Below are 20,037 nucleotides of genomic sequence, written 5' to 3' on the forward strand. Positions count from 1 at the left end.
TCACACCCGGAGACCACGAAACCCTGGAGCGAGGTCCAGCCTGCAGAGTTAAGTGCAAGTATCTAAGCTGCTTATCCATTAGGAGCTGACATTTTCTCCACCTTGGTTAATCCTTGTTTTGTGATCGAGGTAGGAGGTTTCAACGCCAGTAATGAGATTTGTACGTATTCACTTTGCTTCACATAGATAAACAGAAGTCATACATATGTTAAAATATGTATTGAGTGCTGAAGTGCAACAGCCACCAAGTTCCTTTTTTACTTGGAAGCAAATGTATGTTCTCTTAGATAAAATGTCCCCAGTTTCTTACAAAGTACTTTTATTGAATTACCGCTGTATTAGCATGGCCATTTCCTGCTATGAATCCATCCTTCAAAGCAGATCTACAACCCCACACTTCCTTAAAGATGTGCAAGCTGCATTTAGACAAAGATAGACACCTCCTGCAGAAGGATGGAAGAAATCATGAATCCAGGAGGTTTTCTATAATAGCAATAACCTAATATTCTGAAAATTTAAGATCCCAATTCACAGCTTTCCACCTACCAGTATAATCGGAGCTGGCAACCAGGGATAAACTGAGATTATTTCTTTAATAATTTTTCATGTAGATTGGGAATGATTCAAGGAGGGGGACCAGAACTTGTCAATTGCATACCCACAGTACTAAAGTCAGTGTTTAGCACACCGTAGGTCATTATTAACTATCATTGAATCAAACTGAATTTGTGAACACTCAGCACAAACATTCTTTTTCAACTCCAGATAACTTAAAATACTTTCATCTCTTGTGGACATATTTCCATCTAGCCAATGAAATTTTATTTAGGAGACAGAGAATAAATTATACTGAAACTTTCTTTCAAATGGAATTAAATTTACTTCACAAAATTGTTATTTTTGAACCTGAGCATTCTACAAAGGGTAACCCTAAGAAGAAGGAAAAATACCACAGCATCCTTGAATACACATCTAAAACTCCAAACATCTAGTCAAACAGGACCCTGTACAGATGGATGTTCTGACTTAAGAATACTGTAGTATTTTTTCTTAGGAAGTAGGAATCTAATTACCTTCAAGTTTCTCACATTTGAACCATACTATAAATGAGTTGTGTCCAAGTACAGAAAAACCAACAATATTTTATTTATAATCTTATTTTTAGCTTTCAAACTACAAATTCTGGTTCTAGAGTTGTTTAAAAGTCATGGGTTTTATAGATGCTCATATGTAAATTAATCTGTTGTTTGCTTACTTTTTTTTTTCTTCTCCATAGAATGGTCCTCCTCATAAATACAGAACAGATCATTGCATGAAAAATATAAGATCTTGCATTTTTTCCTCGTTCTCTCTTAAAAATCTATTTCTAATATTGCATTCCCCATTGGACTACTTCATAAGAGTATGAGGGAAAAAGAAAAAAAATTAATAAAAGAGAGACAAAATAGACTGGATCTCACCACTAGAAGTCACCATAAAAATCTCAAAGTGTAACAGAATTCTTACAAAATTTTCCTAGACCAGTTCTTTAGGGAATTGAGATCTCCTATGAAAAATATGGCAATCAGGAAAGGGAGAGACGAGATGTGGGGAAATAGTAAGTAAGTGCAGCAAAAACAGGTTCTGAGGAATACACATAATTTTGTCTGCTTTAGATCACAATAGAATTTTTAATAAATAAATTTCTTTTCTTTTTTGTTTTTTTTTTTGTAAAGACACTTTTTTGAAACAGTAGATTTAGCCCAGTCATTTGTGTCATTTTTAATAAACTGTCTTTTTTGTTGTTGTTATTGTTTTTCTGTAACTCTGTTTTAGATTTGAGTCTCTTGTACATTGTCTTTAGAGTTCATTCGGATCAATAACGGTTCATGCACTGAACTGTGTATTGAATTTATTGTGTTAACTGTTGTTGTGTGGTTGAAGGGAGATTTGTAAGAGTTATAGTGATTCAGGTGCTCATGCTCGATAGCAGGCATGGGCAGGTGGCTCTCCATGGGCGTGTCCCCAGTAATCTCATCATCCACATTAATGATTTCAACAGTCCTTGTTGGGGCGTGATGGTTTTGCCGATGGTGCTGCTTCCTCATCTTGTAGAAGATCACCAGCATCACTGCTGCCATGAGTGTGATGGCCACAAAACACCCAATGATGATTTTGGTCGTCTTCATGACCTCATCGATTCCTGGGATCCCACTATTTATATCAGTCACTGGGATGGTGAATGTCTTTTCTGTGGACCTTGTGCTCTGTGGCGTAAGAGAGGTGGTCACATTGGTGGTCTCCCAGTCGATCACCGGAGTGGGACCCACATTGTTATCTGTGGTCCGCGCCTCATCCTGAGAAGGTTCCATAGTCTCTACTGTGACGGTTGAAAAGTAAGAGAAGGGAGTAGTGGTTGCTGCAGTAACATTCAGGGTGGCTGAAGCAGTAGTGTTTCCAACAGAATTACTCACCATACATGTGTACATGCCTGTATCTTGCACGGTTACATTCGTGAAATTTAATGTACCATCGCTGAGCACAGCTATCCGCACTTTGTATGCCCCATGTGTCATAACTGTTCCATTTGGAGTAATCCAAGATACAGACGTCAGTGATGTAGAGGCTCGACATTTCAGCTCAGCTGCCATGCCTTCAGTGACATTGAGGTCTGCAGGGGGCTCCACGATCACTGGGGCATAGCATGTGAAATAATTCTGGTCAAGCTCCCCAATGTACCTCCCTTTTAGATTGGGAGGAGTGTTACACCGGGCACAACAAGCTGTATTGGAGGGGGCCATGTCTTTTATCCACCAGCTGAGCCACAGTATGTCACAGTTACAGTTCCAAGGGTTGTGATGTAAGTGTATCCGCTCTAGATGGTGCAAGGGCGTGAAGAGGTCATGAGGCAGTAACGTTAGATTGTTGTGTGCCAGGTTGATCTCCACTAGTGATTGAAGGTTATCAAAGGCGTTCCTTTCAATCACTTGAATCTGGGACTGTATCATCCACAGTTTTTGAAGGTGCATCAACCCCTGGAAAGAACCAGGCCTAATGGCAGATAAATGATTCCCAGAAAGATCTAACTCATCTAGTTTTATGAGTGGTGTGAGGTTAGGGATTTCCCGGAGGTTGCACATGGCAAGGTTCAAATACCTCAAGTTGGACAGACCTTCAAAGGCACCTTCTGAGATGTACGAAAGTCTTTTCAATTCCCCTAAGTCTAATCGGCGCAAAGAAGGAATTCTGTTAAAAGCATAAGAAGGGATGCTTTCAATGGGGTTGTTTCGCAACCAGAGCTCCTTCAGTTTAGACAAATATACAAAAGCCCCATTTGGGATGGTAGTAAGACGATTGTCAAAGAGTTCCAGAGTGTTGAGGTTGGCCAGACCATTGAAGGCCCCAATTTCAATGGTTCTAATATGGTTCCTACTCAATTGTAGGATTTCCAGGTGCCTCAAGTGCTTGAAGCTGTTCACTTTGATGATCTGGATTTGGTTCTCATGAAGGTTCAGCAGCCGTGTGTTGGTGGAGATGCCATCTGGAACCTCACGCAGGTTCTTGCGAACACAAATCACCTTGCTGAACTGGTTGCTGCAGGAGCACACAGAAGGGCAGGTCTGAGCCCGCACCAAACCAGCCACCACCAGAAGCTGAAGAGCCAGCAGCACCACAAGCAGGGGGTCAAATAGGGCCCTGTTAAACCTAGGACCTATCATTATCTGCTGTGGATGTAAGGTCATCTTGTTCAACATTCATAATTTATCTGGTGTTGGTCCTTCTGGAGTTCAAACAGTCTGCAAAATAATAAGAACAAGAAAAGATAATTAGATCTACACCAAATATCTTTATGCAGTAATGTCAGTGATTTAGTGTATTCATCTAAAGTCATCATTTCTCAGACTAAAAACTAAATGGATAAACAAACAAATAAATAATATATCCCTTGTTAAGCTATGTGGCTCATATTGATAGGGAAATGTTCCTATAGTCCAAATTAGGAGCCATCATAGCCTACATTCCATCAGATATATAATCACAGAGCACATCACTGTGGTCAAGAGCCCTTACTAACATAGTGTTTATCAGTCTAGTGTGACCCCAATGCATGAAGACATATTTGATAACTCCACCATTAGTTTCAATGCCTAAACCGGACTGGGAAAGTTTAGAAAATAGGATTGTGTGGATATATCCTACAAACTAAAAGCTCCTTTGTAAGTTAAATCATTTCCAATGAAAGATTATTTTCAATCACAGAAAAAAAATAGTATGACAGTACTGTTATGTCTTATGTCCTTAATTTTACTGTTTTCAAGACTATTTGTTGGAAGGAAAATTAAAACTCACTTTCTTCATTTCTTCCAGCACAAAAAGGACTTCCAAATGAGCTTGTGTTGTTACCCAGTATATGCCCCTACTCAACTGGCTTATTGTGGACTGGGCACCTCTGTGATAACTTCTCCCTAAGTTCTTATCTTAATAAAGAGTGTCTCTACTGTGAATCTCTTGGAAATAAAAATGCAAGGGGCAGAGGGCCTTACCACATTTCAATTTAAAAAGGCACTAATTTAGTACTTATCATGTGTCACTTTGGGCAACTTACTCATTCTTTTTATTTCTCAACCTCCTCTCCTAACTTGAAAAATGAGAATGATAATATTACACACCCCTTAGGGTTGTTGTGAGGGTAAAATGAGCTATTACAGAAAAAAAGATTTATAAAAATGCCTCTCACATGGTCAGAACTCAGTCAGATAATATTATTAATGGTGTTTTGTAGTTGTTCTTAGCCAAACATTTTGATAAATCTTGGGTATATACAAATGAAGAATATAATTCTTACCCCTGAGTGAATTTTAATTCAAAGAGAGACAGATAGGCAAATAGATAACTTACAATGACATATGTTCATTGCTACAAGACAAGACTACATTGGCACAAGGGCACTATCATCAGAGCAACTTAAGCTGCACTGGGAAATTGAGAATGGGATTGCTTCCCAAGAGGAGGATCATCTGATCAAGGTTTTGTAGGAGTTACTGAAGAAAGGAAAGAAGGGCATTTTAGGCAAAGGGATCAACCTGAGTCAAAAACAACAAGGGAACAGCAAAATGTTCCCTATGGCAAGAGAATGGAAAGCCTGGAAGACAGAATGGGAAAGGGAGCTGGGATGAGATCAGGTCTAGACTGTTAAGAGCTGGTTATATCAAACTCAAGAGCCTCCACTTTCTCTTGCAGGCAACATCTTGTTTTTAGAAAGGAGTGCTAACATAAGATTTGTTGTCTTAAATGGTAATGTTGGGCTGATATGGGAGAAAGAAGAGCTATGGAAGAAACCAGTGGCAAAAAGGACAACAAGGACGATCTCCCAATTGTTCAACGTGAGCCTTGGAGAGAAGCCAATGCAAGAGAAAGACCCAGTTTCCAGGGTGACACTTCCTTCTCCACCCCCAGAAGGCTTGAAGAAGAAGGGCTGTCTCTTCTTTGGGAAATAACTCTCCCGTTGGTGGGGAGGTCCACAGTGATGAATAGCTATATTTATAGAGCATGCACAACATGGAGAAAAGATTTTATTCCACCAATGAAACATGTCCTCCTCAGGAAAAGCAGTGTCATTAGCAACCCTTAAATATATATCCACAGCCATGAAACCACTGAAAGGGACGCTGATCTCAGGAAGGTGATGTTTAAAGTCCCTGATTGCTTTCTGGCTTCAGAGGCTCCTTTCTGTCTCCACTGCAGTGGCAAAGAAACTTGACTAGCAGGTTTCAAGTTACCACTTCTTCATCTGGCCTTCCCAGGCCAACCAAGTTGCTTCCTTCCTCAGGACTGACACAGCTCTTGGTTGAGTTTTCACACCATGGGGTATGGTGATTCTTTGTTTCTGGATCTGTTTCCTCCATTAGCTTGCGAACTCAGAGAATAGGGGCCATTTCTGATAGTCTCCTCTTAGCCTACTGCCAATATATAGTGTCCTTGTAGGCAAGGCACTAAACAAAATGATGGTGAAAATGTGCAAAACAGTAAATATCTAATGATAGATCTTTGCATAGGAAGTCAGACAGTTAAGTTTAAGAACTCATCCTAGAAAAATTGCTACACACCTCACAGTAAGCGTAAACTTTCATTGTAAATTTAAACATAGCCTTAAATAACCCTTTTCAATTTCCATTGTCAATAGAAAACTCTACATTTCCAGTCATCATGACCATTGGAGATTTCTTATTTGAGTGACTTAATGCAGTTTTATGGATATCCCTGAAACTCACATTTCTCAAGGTTTTTAGACATGTTTAAAAATTTAAACATTTAAAAATTCCCAATGCACAAACCAATTAACATCTTTAGGGTTGAGGTTTCAGGGCCTTGCTCCTCCGTTCCTGTTCCTATCCCCCGTACCAAGACACTATTCCAAATTCTGGGGTCACTGGCAACACAGGTTGAAATAACTGGTTGACTGGACACAGCCCAAAATGTCAATAATTCCTTACTCTGCTTTTTGATACTATTTTTTTCTGTGTATTCTTTTAGAATCTTTTTTTTTTAATTTCACATGAACATGAGTATACAAATGTTTAGGTTTCATTGTTTTCTTTCCTAAGGTAAAGTTCAAGTTGTAGCTGAGCCTTTCACTGAGGGGGTGTGCTGAATACCTCACATTGTGCACATGAGGTGAGAACCCGCGAAACACCCTCCCTCCTCCTCTTTCCCCTTTTCTTACTATAATTTTTTAAATATGATATAGTAAACACAGCCATGTCTAGTGGTTAAGAGAGAAGGGTCTAATGGGACACTTCCAGAGTTCATGCTTCTGCTTGAAACTCAGTGACTTTAAACTTGGAAAAGTTACTTTACTTCTCTGTATTTTCTTCACTTTTCCTGTCTGTGAAAGGAGAACACCACTGTTATGTACTCAAAAGGCCTTTGTTGGGACTGTTACATGTATTGATGCATATGTAAAGTTACTAGTTCATGAGAAGTAAGGTACAATAAATATTTAAGATAAAAATAAAATGAAGGAACACTTCATTTCTTTCTCTTCTATAAAGTAGAAAGAATCATAACATCTCGTATTCAAAGTTGTGGTTAATCAGCCATGCACTGTGGCAGGGGCTTGTTGTAGTCTACTTGAGAGGCTGAGGCAAGAGAATTGCCTAGGTCCAAGAGCTGGAGGTTGCTGTGAGCTGTGTGACGTCACAACACTCTACCGAGGGCGATAAAGTGAGACTCTGTCTCTTAAAAAAAAATGAGACTCTGTCTCAAAAAAAAAAGTTGTGGTTAACAAATAACTGGCATGATCTGGAACATACCATTAGTAAAACATATGCAAATCTAATATATTGCTTTTAATTACAGAATATATGCATCTCCACTTTCTCAGATGCCCAGCCTAGTTTTTATTCTCTACTTCTTGCTTTCTTCAAGATCTTTGTGCTATTGCAATTAATGAGATTTCCTATAAATCGGTCATAAGTAATGATTTGTGAATTATAGGCAGTTCCAAGCTAATTTATAACTGACAGCAAATAATGTTTGGTGCATGCATTGAATTGACTCCACTACTATCAACAATGGCCTTTCTACTTTAAAATCTAAATTGTATTACATCAAAGGCCGCGCACACTTCAACATCTCTTTCATGTTTTTATCACATCAGAAGAAAATCAATTGAAAGGTGCGCACTATCCATTACCATGTCCTCTGACAGCATTTATTTACAAATGGATTTGTGTGGGTTTAGAATTAAACTGCGATGATACTTTAGCCTCGTCCCAGAGGATACCTGACTTTGTCAATAGACCTTCCTTCCTTCCCTACCCATCCCTCAGTGCACTGGGGACCAGTGCAAGGTGAGGCACAGGAGCAACTGTAGGCGAGGGAGCCCATGGACAGGCTCTATTAAACACAGTATCATCGCTAAGTCAGCAAAGGCTGGCTTAGAAGTAGTTCTTGAAAGTGAGGTAGGAGAAAGAAGAATCCAGTTAACTACACCTGCCACCCTGTCCCTCAATAAACTCACGTGCTAATAACAAAGTGAACCAAAACCACTTAGCCCACATCCAGCCTGGACCCTGACACCCCAGCCACACCTTATTACATCAACAAGACTTTGCTGTTCTGCTGCCTTGTTTAGCATCTCTGTCCTCTTCTGGGACTCTCCTGCTGACATAAATGATACCGTTGATCTTTACAAGGACTTCTGCAAAGATCCCTCAACTCTTTGATGAAACACCTCAACAGCTGCCTGTGTTGAGACTCACTGAATCTCTCATGTCACCTTGCTGTTTCCATCCATCCTGGATTGTTTTTTCATAGTTCATATGTAATCCTAATCAAGTTTCCACATTGCAAAGCTGTCCTAAAATGGAACTTCCATTTAAATTCTAACATAATCTTTACCGCTTCCCTCACAAACATTTGTGAGGTTGTGCCTACCATAGCAGTCTAAAACTAAGCCCCCTGCCTTGTGAATAGGTTGAATTAGTGATATTTTGGAAATTGGATTTTTATGAAATTCAAAGTGCATTATTCATTTAAAATGTGTTTGGACAATGTATCCGCTCCCACTCCAAAACAAAAACATATTTTTACTGCCTGCCCAACCTCCGACCTCCCTGCTCTTTACCACAAAAATTTTGTTAGGAAAATTCACTCTTATCCATGAAACAAACAAAAAAATAAAAAAAGGAAAATACTATATTATCTTTCTTTAAGAGAGGATGACCCAGTGTTGAAAGGTAAAGAGAATTTGGGTTAACCTAGGAGTATGCAAACTTTTTCCATAAAAGGCCTGAAAGTATTTTAGGCTTTGAAGACCATATGGTCTCCACTTGCAACGATTCAGTTCTGCCTCTGTTGAGAAAAGGTAAACAAATAGTTGTGGCTGTGCTCCAATAATACTATTTACAGGAACTAAAATTTGAATGTCATATAATTGTTATGAGTTTCAAAATATTTTTTTCTCTAATCATTTGAAAATTCAAAATCACTCATTGTCTGCAGAGCACCCCAAAATAGGTGGTAGACCGACTTGTAGACTGTAGTTTGCTGAGCTCTTGTCTAAACAAACCCTGGTAGTGATACTCCTATCTCTAGAGACTAGTGATGCCCAGACATGTGACACAATTTGGCCAATGAGATCTGAGCAGATGTTAGCTAAGGGGTCCTGTGTATTGTTTTTCTCCCACTAATAAGAAGAAAAACATGCCAAAGAATTAATTCCAGATGTTGGGAGTGTAAGATGCTGAGAGCTGCTGCAGCCATCTTGTGGCCAAGAGGGGAGGCAGCCTGGAGGCCAAGCTGATAATGCCAAAGAAGGAAAAAATGGAAATATGGAAAGAATTTACATCTTTGATGTTATGGGTAAGCAGCTGAATTAATGGACCCCATGTACCCGGTAACTGTTTTTCCTCTGGACTTTCTCATTATGTAAAATAATTCCTTACACTATGAACATTTAATTTTTTTTCTGGGTACATGTGATTGAACCTATCTGAATACATTTATATTCTTTTCTCTTCTCTCAATCTCTCTCTCTCCCCTTTCCCTCTGCCAATGACAAAGAAAATAACAAATAAGATAGTGGAAAAATTCTGATTTCTTATTTTCTTAAACCATTATAAATCTGGAACCATCCAAAGAAAGCAAATTAAGGTAAGGCAACAGAATTTTCTTATAAGGCAGGTGCCGAAGCTCATTCCCCACCCTGGTAAGATATTTTTCTATTACAGAAACATTTGTCTGGACATCTCTGGGTTTTACACAAGGCTAGAATATGCAGGAAAAAGAAAAACAACAAATTAAATAACATTGTGACCACAGGTAACTCACCTCCTCAAATCAAATTTATTTTACAAATATAACCTAATGTACTTTGTTTTCCCCCATTTTAAATCCACTCTTACAAACCTGTTCAGCTTTCTCCACCTCTTATGAAGGAATATGTCGTGCTGCAGATTTCAGGGCACAGAAAAATTCCGTAAACATGCCCAGGGCTGACCCTCTAGGTTAATGTAATGGAAAGGCTATAACATTTAAATGGTTGTAACCCAGGGACTCAACCTGTCAAGTCTACAGGTAGCTATTTGGCTAAACACAGTACCTTTGCAATCTGTCTAGAAAATGTTGGGATTTTAAAAACTGAGAGTTCAGGCAGAAAAAAGTCCTGGCTCACCATGTTTATTTTTATAGAAGACTTATCTGGCTGATAGCAGAAGATGATACATTCCTAATGTTTAGAAGTGCCAACATTACAGTATCATTAGATGAGAAGTAGTGACTACAGAGAACTATGTAGTAAAACAGATAAGGAAAAAACCCTGTGACTGCAGCCCACATGGTGCCACGCTCTGAAGATTATAATAAGGATCATAAAAGCGCTACATTTGCCTTTATTTCTAGAACTGTCCAACCTTCTTGGAGCTATAAGTTATAGATACATATGTATATATTAAATTAAACAGTACACACATGTATCTAGATACTGATGCAAATCACTGTATGAATATTTAAATGCTGTAAAGAATTGTAGGAAATTAATAGAGGCATAGCTAACCAGAAAGAGTGTTAAGAGAGTAGTTGGGACTTTATGTGAGTTGTTAAGGGAGTCTAGACTTGCATGAAGACAGGGTGGTGGTGGGGGAGGTAGAAGCTTATTCATAAAAGCAGAAGGGTGAGTGCTAAATACAGTAGAACTTCTGTAAGTTGACCACCCACGAGACCGGAACAAACAGGTGGTCAACATAAGGAACTCGGCCGACTGTACTAACACATACCTGGGGTGCATGTCTGGTCTATGAAAATTAGTCAACTTAAGGAGGTGGTCAGTGCAGGGGAGCAGTCAACTATGGAAGTTCTACTGTAATAACAAAGCACACTTACTGGAAACAGAAGGCTTACAATGCAAAATTTAGACAGCTAAACTAGCTAGGTCAATTGAGGGGCATTGCAAGTTTGCAAGAAGAGTTTAAATTTATTTCAATAAAGAGACTTAAGAAAGAAATTTGAGAAAGGGAAAGGAATGATGAGAGTATTGTTGTAGAAAGTTTTTGCCCTTGTGTGTTAAAAAACATAATTGGAGAGAGAAGGCCACTAGATGGGAATGTACTTCACTGTACTGACATCCCTAGCGTTGCTTGAGAACTGGTCCTCCATCTGATTATCTGACTACTGAGACGTGTATAGGTCCAAATTAATCCGCCCTAGTTAAAATGCTGTAGAGCATGAAATACCAATGAAGACAAAATTAGCTTCTGCATATGGTCATGTTAAAAAATATTAGGGTACACAAAGCGGCAGTGTATCATTTTGGAAACACTGTGATGCATACTTCAAGAAAAGAGCCATCTCTGACGTTCAGTGCTGCTCCTGTCCATGCTGTAAATTGCGCACAAAGAACTACTGAACACACATTCTGTTTTAGTCCTCTCACTTGGGACCCGGCTGAAGTCTAGGAAGAACGCCCCATCTATGTTAGCAAGACCTCATGGAACAAAACCAGAGTTAGAGTGAAATGCCTGCGGATAGGGGATTCGCTCTGTGTTACTGACTGTTCCATCTTCAGTAAACTGGCCTGCTTTGGGCCGCACCTTCCTAAATGGGAACGATGATAACAACATCATTAATAAATAGACTTCTGAGGATTGGATGAATTAAATGGCATAGCGCAGACCAAAAGCAAATCCCCGATCCTGCCACTCTCACACACCCAGGTGCTTAAGGCAAAAACGTAAGCTTTTTGTGACATTTTTTCCTTGTGTTTTTATCAACTATTCTTCTGATTCTAGTTCAAAAACGTAACCTGGATCAATCCACTTTACCTCCCTGTCTCTTTGTAGATGAAGTCACCTTCCTTTCTCACTCGGACCACTGAAATACTCCTTTACCGGATTCTCTACTTCTACATGTCTGGCCGCGATTAATTCTTTATACAGCATTTAGGCTGAATTTTGAAAATATAAATATGCTCATGTCATTCTTCCGTTGGAATATTCCTCTTAGCATCATATTCTTTTAAAAAAAAATGCAACCTGTAGGGGTCTCCCAGACGTGATCAGACCCTGCCTTCTTCTCCCATCTTGCAACTTTTGTTCACCCGCCTCTTTTTTCAGCCCCTGACGTTTCCTCCTTCCTCACGTGCGACCTTGTTCCTCCCTTAGAACCTTTGTCCTAGGATTCCCTGTGCCTGCCGTAGAAGTCCTTTGGTTTTTGCATGGGTGGTTTTCCTTGTCATTTGGGACTCACTTTAAATTCTTCTCAGAAAGTTCTTTCTGATCACCCAACAAAAAGTAGCCCCTCTAGTCTGTTTAACAAATCATCATATTTAATTTTCATCACAGTACTTATCGCCATTTGCTATTTTCTCTTGTACTCGGGTGTTCATTTTCTTACTGTCTGTCTCACCTCAGTGGAGTGTTAATTTAATGAAGTAGAGGAAACTTGTCTTCCATACTCAGCGGTATTCACGTATAAAAGCACTCATGGAATGTTTCTTCAATACATGAATGAATGTTGACGCAGACAAAAGTAGGCTGCAGACGGTCAAGACTGTAAACCAGGTGAGGACCCCGATGAGGTCATACTGACCACCTGATCCCTAGCACCGGTGGAACCTCAATCACCTAATAAGGAAATTTATCAATGTCTGGAATGACGTTTGCCCAGTTGATAGTTATTTTCATAGAAATCTTCCCAGCAAAGAAGAGTTAGGAATAACAAAGTGATTTAAGGAACACTTCACCACCCCCTTGCTCTCTGTGCATGTTTTCGGGGAGAGGGTGAGCTGGAGAGTAGAGGGGCAGAAGTTTCCTATTTCTGTCCATTCTTAGCCCTGGCAGCCCTGTTTTATGTTTGACCAAACAATGCCCTCTGCTGTATGTGCCTAAAATGACATGATTTGCCTTGAAAATGTCTACACGGTGGGTGCATAAATTGGTTTCAGGATGTGCTTCTTCACATTTTCATATATTTTAGAACTAGGGAATTTTGACTTAGCTTTTGGGCCACTCTATGGGACCAGACTATTTTACAGCAGAGAATAAAGTTTCCCACAGTCAGCACGTCAAATGCCTTGTCAAATGGAAGGGTCTCTTCAGTACCACATGCTTGTTTCAGAAACTTATTTCAACTATCTATTTAAAAATCCATGTGTGGAAAAGATCTCCTAATTTACTGGCATAATCTAAAGTGGCCAGGTAGAATAGACCAAGGATTGGAGGGAAGCACTTGGCAGCTCCAACCTCGTCTTAGCAACAAAAAGTCAAGTCTACTTCATGTGAAGAAATCGGAGCCAGAAATACAGTCACAACTTGGCAGAGCTAAAAATAAAATTAATCTGCTTTATTTTTTCCTGTTTGTTTACCTTCTCCTAATGCAGGAGAGCGAGGCATGCCTGCCATGAGGGTTCGGGCTGTTTGTGAATCCTTTTGATCATGTTCACTTTTTGAGCTTATTTATGAAAATATGAAATATAGATGACTGACGTGTTTCTGAAATTGTAGGGTGAGATTTGGGATGGTAAGGGGGTATGTTTGTATTTTTGTGACAGCCATTTGCTTTAGGGAAATGTGCCCCCAATGAAAACTTAAAACCTCAAGCTCCGTGTACCGCTTGACATCTCCCTCTCCAGGTAATGAAATCAGAATGCGCCGATTATTAGAAGCATGCCTGTTTGTAATAACACCTGCATTCTCCTTTGCACTGATATTTTTTAAGTCTGAAGCCCTAGCAATGTAGGAAAACTTTGCTTTCCCCCCCCCTTTTTTTTTCTTTTTGCTCAGAATCAGGGGGCCATTGAATGATTAATACATGTTATTCCTTATCTCCAAAATCAATCTTTTCATTTCATACTTTTTCCTTGGAAGATTCTTAAACGAATACTTTGTAAACTTAGTGGAACAACACACAGGAACTCAGAGCATCACGCACAGTTCAAGGAAACAGAACCTACCACTAGCTCTCCATGCCGGTGAAGTAAGCCTAAGTCCCTTACTGCCTCTACCCACTAGATGCCAGTAGCACCTTCAGTTGTGGCAATCTACAGTGTCTCTAGACATTGCCAGATGTCCCTTGGGGGGTAAAATTGTCCTCTTGAAAACCGCTGCCTTAGTGTGACATGCAAGACACTCTGTGATGCTGTGCCATACTGCTTTACCAGATGAGTCTCCCACTGTTCTCCTGAGTACAGTCTAGGCTGCAGTCTGTTCTCAATTCTAAAAATATTCCCTCTACTTTTCCTCTTCAGGGCTTTGCTCCTTCTTCCCTTTGCCTGGAATTACCTACCTTGATTTCTCTATCACAATTCTACCAAATCAGAGGCAATTGTACAATAGCTATTTCTACCAAGAATTCATTGGCCTCCCTGATCAGTATTAATTCATCTGTCTCCTAACTGTTAGTAAAGCCAGAATGACAACACTTATCCCATCTGTGTTTGAATGTAAATACTTGGGAACATGCTCACCCTATTTAATTAGAAGTCCCTTATAGGCAGGAAATGGATCATGTCTAGGCATCCAGTAAATATTTGCTTATTGAATTACTGAACATTTTCCTTATGTTAATTTATAGTAAGAAATCAAGTTATAAGCTAATTTTATAAAAACAGACAATATACAGATTAAAATGGTATGGAAGTTCCTATAAATGGCAAATAGAGCCCTCAATATTAACTTCTTGCTATTCCCCACATATAAGCAAACACAAACTTATAAGCTAATTGATATTATGAAGATGTGAATTATTAAAATATCAGCATGTAAATAGGTGATTCAAAATGATGGTTTCAGGAATAAAACCTATCCTTCCTAGCAGTAAACCATCCCCTAAATACCACAGCCAGCGTACCCAGTACATCTAGTATACTCAACGTATATATATATTAAATATAAAGAGGAAAAAAGAATGAATAAACAACCTTAACAAAAATTTGATTGTTGCAGATTGTCAGCTACTTACATAACTAAACAGACTCTAATGGCATCTAGAGACATTTCAAACATCAGAGATACAAATGTCATAGTGCCATTTCTGAAACTACCTGAGGTTGGGTACTCTGATTTTTGTACTCCGCCATTTTCAGGATAAATGAGTTACCACAGAAAGAAGGAATTCGAATGGGGTCTTGTACATAATCAATACCGTATGACCACTTGTTTTTTTTAATTGTTTTTGTTGCTTGTGTAGTCCCAGTGATAGCTAAACTCCCTCTATAAAGAATAATTGATACACTGATTATTATAATTTACTGCTAAAGCAGTTTGATTTGCACAATCAAGTTCTCTTAGTTTTATTTCCTTTCAATGACATTATTTAACTATCATTTGCTTTTCCATGACATTGTATAATATAATCCAGAAGTTTTTAGGAAGTTTACTAGTGGGTTTCAAATCATTCGTGAATCTCCTGAAAGTATACGCAAATTGTTTACATGTGATTATACATTTTTATGGGAATGTTATTCATTAGTCTTTTTTTTTTTTTTTTTTTTTTTTTGAGACGCAGCCTCAAGCTGTCCGCCTGGGTAGAGTGCTGTGGCATCACAGCTCACAACAACCTCCAACTCCTGGGCTCAAGTGAGTCTCCTGCCTCAGCCTCCCAAGTAGCTGGGACTACAGGCGCCTGCCACAATGCCTGGCCATTTTTTGGTTGCAGCCGTCATTGTTGTTTGGCGGGCCCGGGCTGGGGATTCAAACCCGCCACCTTAGGTGTATGTGGCTGGCGCCTTAGCCGCTTGAGCCACAGGCGCCGAGCCTATTCGTTAGTCTTATCATTACACTCTCAAGGATATTTTTGACTCCAAAAAAAAGGTTATGTTCTACAGAAAAAGACTGACAGACTGAAGTGCTTGAAGGGTAGATGCGATAGTTCTAGCTACAAATTAGCAAATTGGCATTCTGCCCTAGACGTCAGTTTCTCATGTGTTTAATAAGTTTGCAACCTCCTCATAATGGGCTACCAAAATCAAGTTTAGGAGAGTAAAAAGCTGAAAAACCAAACCCAGTCTTTAGCAAATTCTTCTAAATAAACACCCACCAGGAAGGGTGCTGGGAAACAGTCTTCCCCAGTGGCAACCGTCTTCGCCACACACCTTAACCCCTGGTACACAGATGGCATTTTGTCATGCCACGTCCTTTCTTAATGAAATTTGTGGTAGTGTAAGAATCAGAATGCAGAATGATAAAATAAGGCTCCAAGCTTCCTCAACAGAGAAGAAACGGGACTTTCTGTGTTCCAGAATTACCCTTCCGTGTACTATGGTTTAATCCCTCAAAGGAAAATTTACTGATGCATTCATTCATGCATGTATGTGTATCTCCCAGGTTGTTTTAGGTGATCGTGACTGATGTCCAAGAAGAAAACATCATACGTATATTAGTGGAGTAACAACTCCAGATAGAAATAAATGAGGAAAAATATTCTATGAAAACCAATACAACCGAAATTCAAATAAGAAGTCCCTAATCTCCCTCCCCCCCAAAAAAACAAACGTAATGATGCCGGGGTGTTAAATTTCAGGAACTGCACACACACTTCAGACTGTTAGGATGCATCATAGGCTGATTCTCTCTAAGCTGTCAGTTTGAACAGAGAGAAAAGCAAAGATACAATAAAAAACACTGAGCATCTCAAAGTATGTTTAATTAAAATACGGAAAATTATGTTCCTCCTCATGACATTCTCCTGTCAGCTCACACAGAAACTCATGGTCATTCTTTCATTTACTGTTTTTACTTGTAAATTGATTATCCTCTCTCCTGTTCTCTATTTTTCTCTTTAGGTTAATGACAATGCAAGCCACTGAAAAAAGCTCCTGAAAAATCTAACAAGCCCAACTGGAACGTAAGTCCTTGGCAAGGCAGGCGGAGAAGGATGTGATTTCAGAAAGTTGGTAATGTAGTTAATAGCCGTGCTTCCCATGCTTCCTTGGGATTGATGACTGGCTGGAAGGAGTGGATAGCCATTAACCCCCAACTGCTCATTAATCCTTGGGAAATGCCCCGTGCCAAGGTCATCAAGGCCTGTATGGGTTGAAATATACAAAGCATCAATAGTTCCCCAAAGGCATATGGATTTTCGTAATGAGTAATGCAGTTTAACTTACCACATGAAACAATCTAAAGAGAATAAATAATACTACGTATGTAGAGTCATTCAGATTTTGAAATCACCTTCCAATGTTTTACCAAGTGCTTACATCCTTGCTCATCATTACACAGAACAAACTCCTAATTTCCTAGAGAGTAACAAAACACACACTCACATAGCCCTCTAGGCAAAGCACTGAAGTCTGGAATTCATTTTATAATAGGGTACTGAGAAAGAATTTCTAAGTCATTTCAGCTATAATTACATATGAATCAACGAATACCCTCTAACAGTTTACCTACCGAGGAACTCCTTCAATTCAGTAACTCCCCGTCATTGATCACTGGAAACAGGGTGCTGGCACCAGCCTAGCATAAACACATCAGATGCCAAGGTGTACACTTAGTGAGTGTGTGATTGTGGGGATACGGCCCAGGTATTCAGAGAGAACCAGTGACATCTGAGCAGTCAGTGGAGGCCGTGTAGACATGGGATCTAGCAGGATATGCAGATTCGGCTAAGTAAAAGGTGTAGCATTCAGAGAGAAAGAAAACCATAGGAAAACCTGCATTACTTTCCTTTAATAGCGTTGTTTGAGTGTCTGCTAACTGTCAAGTACAGTGTTCACTCCTTGACACATAGAGCCAAGTGTCTCTCATCAAGAATCCTACAATGCGGCGTGATTCACAGGTGAGTAAACAGGAATTATAATGCAGCAGAGAGCGCTAAAGAAATCCTTTTCTCTGTTCTATAGCAAAATAAGGAACAGACAGTGACAGAGAGAAGAGAGAGAGACAGAAAAGGGAAAGAGCCAAGCACAAGGATGGAGATTTGGAGTCCCAGCTACACAGGAAGCCTGAGGATTGCTGGAGCCCAGTAGTTCAAGTCCAGCCTAGGAATCATCATGAGAACCCATCTCTAAATAACAATAGAGAAAAGGGAGGGAGCTTGTTTGAACATAGGCACGTTTGGGGGGAATGCATGAAAGTGACTGTGAGCACAGGCAGAGGTCGGCACGAGCTGACTTGTGTAGTACAGATTTCAGTCTAGGAATCTATACTGAAAATCGGTGGGATAGAAAGTAGAATAAGTAAAATAGTACCAGGTTGTAAAAAATTGAATAATGTAGACTCCATAGTAAGGCAGGGGAGGAACTGTAGGGACTTGATTTTTTCTTCTTGTTAGAAGGGAATAGAAAAATGAGAAGAGTATTTAAGGAAACTCAAGCTTGCAATAGTATAGAAAATGAACAGGACAGAATGAAATAATAAATTCATTCAATAATCAACTTATGAAATAGTGATGGCCTGGACCAGGCCCTGATTTTTACCTACAGTGTATGCTGACGTGACATTAGGATTTCCACTTCTCTGCTCTGGGATCCTTAATCTGTGAGATGCATTGTATGTTTCACCAGGTCTCTTGATTCCTGACCTGTCACTGCTGTAGCTTGCACAGTCCCTAAAACCTTAGAGTAAGTCCCTCACTGCCAGTGGCTCCCTCTGAGTATCTCTGAGCACCTGCCTTCCGGTTTCCAGCATGACTTAAGGGTTTAATAAATTCACCAAAATGACCCACAAAAACCTGATAAGGAAACTCTCTTTAATTGCGTCTGTTGTTTATGAGATCTGAGCAAGGGGAGGAAACAGAGTAGACTCTGTGATTTCCAGGCAACGTTATTGAATCAGAATGCAGATAGCGGGGATGGCCTCCTAATTGGAACTGGAAACTGGTTTCACGTAACCTCAACACTGTTAACATTGCATAATGAGGAAACCTTGGTGATGACATGTCAGATAATGGAAATGACTGGAATCAGTGATTTCTTTGTTTCCTCCTAATGACCACAAAAGAGGGAATTATTCAGCCAATGCAGACATTTGGAAATTGGATTCTTGGTTATTTATTTACTTAAGGTGGTCCTCCTTTTCCTTGGCGCTGTGTTCACCATGGGTCATACATGCTGGAACCAAGTTCTCTTTTTTTTGCACAATTCCTGTCTTTGCTCTTAGTTACCATGGAATCTTGCAAAATGAAGATTCAATTCCAATATGAACAAGCTTCACTTAACACAGCACCATGCAAAGTGAGAACTCCCTGAATTTTCTTGTATCAATTTTGCCTACAGTGCATAATTTACAAAAAAAAAAAAATCCATGAAAAAAAATTTTAGATGTATATGAAAAGCAATGATGAACTGGGGCTCCTTGGACCTTAATGGGATGAGAATGTAAGGAAGCCTGTGCATGCCCCTATGCAAGCCATTAGTTTACTTCTTCCTTGATTTCGATGCTGAAAATTACCTTTTGGTTATTTCTCTCACCATCTGTCTTTATTCTCTAAAGGGTGCATTTTAGAAAGGATAATCCAATTGTAAAAGCACTATGCTGACAGTCTGATTCTAATATGGATAATTATAGATGCTGGGTGACAATAATGCAAGTCACTCAAACTTTCTGTACTGCCTGCAAAATGGAGAAAGAATATGAGTTCCTTCTATGCCAAAGTCACTCTAAAAAGGTAAATTTAAATGAAAAGTCAGAGTGAAATCCACAAACTGAGGGTAAATTAGCATATGATTGTCACTTGAAAGGAGATGGGGATTCAAGCAAACTCTGAGATCAGGGAGTGGGAAAAAATTCCAGTCTACCATGTTTTTTTTTTAATAAATAAAGTTTTATTAGAACACTCATTGGTGTATGCCTCATTTATTGGCTGCTTTCACTTTAAAGTCCAGACCTGAATAGTTATGAAAGACTCTATGGATTACGAAGCTTAAAATATCTAATCCCTGGGCCCCCAGAGAAAAAGTTTGCTGACCTGTTCTAGGGCCTCCAGAGAGACTCCTGTTCTTACCCACTCTCTTCAACCTCAAGGCTACCAAAATGATCGATTGATGAGAGCATGGAAGAAAAATATTAACACTTCTATTTATAACTAATTTTCATCTAAGAAATAAAAGCATTAAGC

The 20,037-nt window shown here is 39.4% G+C and overlaps 1 protein-coding gene across 1 annotated transcript in view; it reads right to left on the minus strand.

Annotated features, from left to right (window-relative positions):
• Positions 1 to 1,640: 1,640 nt before the first annotated feature.
• Positions 1,641 to 20,037, minus strand: part of LRRC4C (leucine rich repeat containing 4C) — a 166,182-nt gene continuing 147,785 nt past the window's right edge. The window contains exon 2 of the mRNA XM_003781239.1: positions 1,641 to 3,776. Within this exon, the coding sequence (XP_003781287.1) occupies positions 1,812 to 3,734 (1,923 nt within the window). The 5' untranslated portion in view covers positions 3,735 to 3,776 and the 3' untranslated portion in view covers positions 1,641 to 1,811. The remainder of the gene's footprint in view (positions 3,777 to 20,037) is intronic.

This window comes from Otolemur garnettii, unplaced genomic scaffold (genome assembly GCF_000181295.1).
Source record: "Otolemur garnettii isolate 467f Iridium unplaced genomic scaffold, OtoGar3 scaffold00001, whole genome shotgun sequence".
Taxonomy (NCBI): domain Eukaryota; kingdom Metazoa; phylum Chordata; class Mammalia; order Primates; family Galagidae; genus Otolemur; species Otolemur garnettii.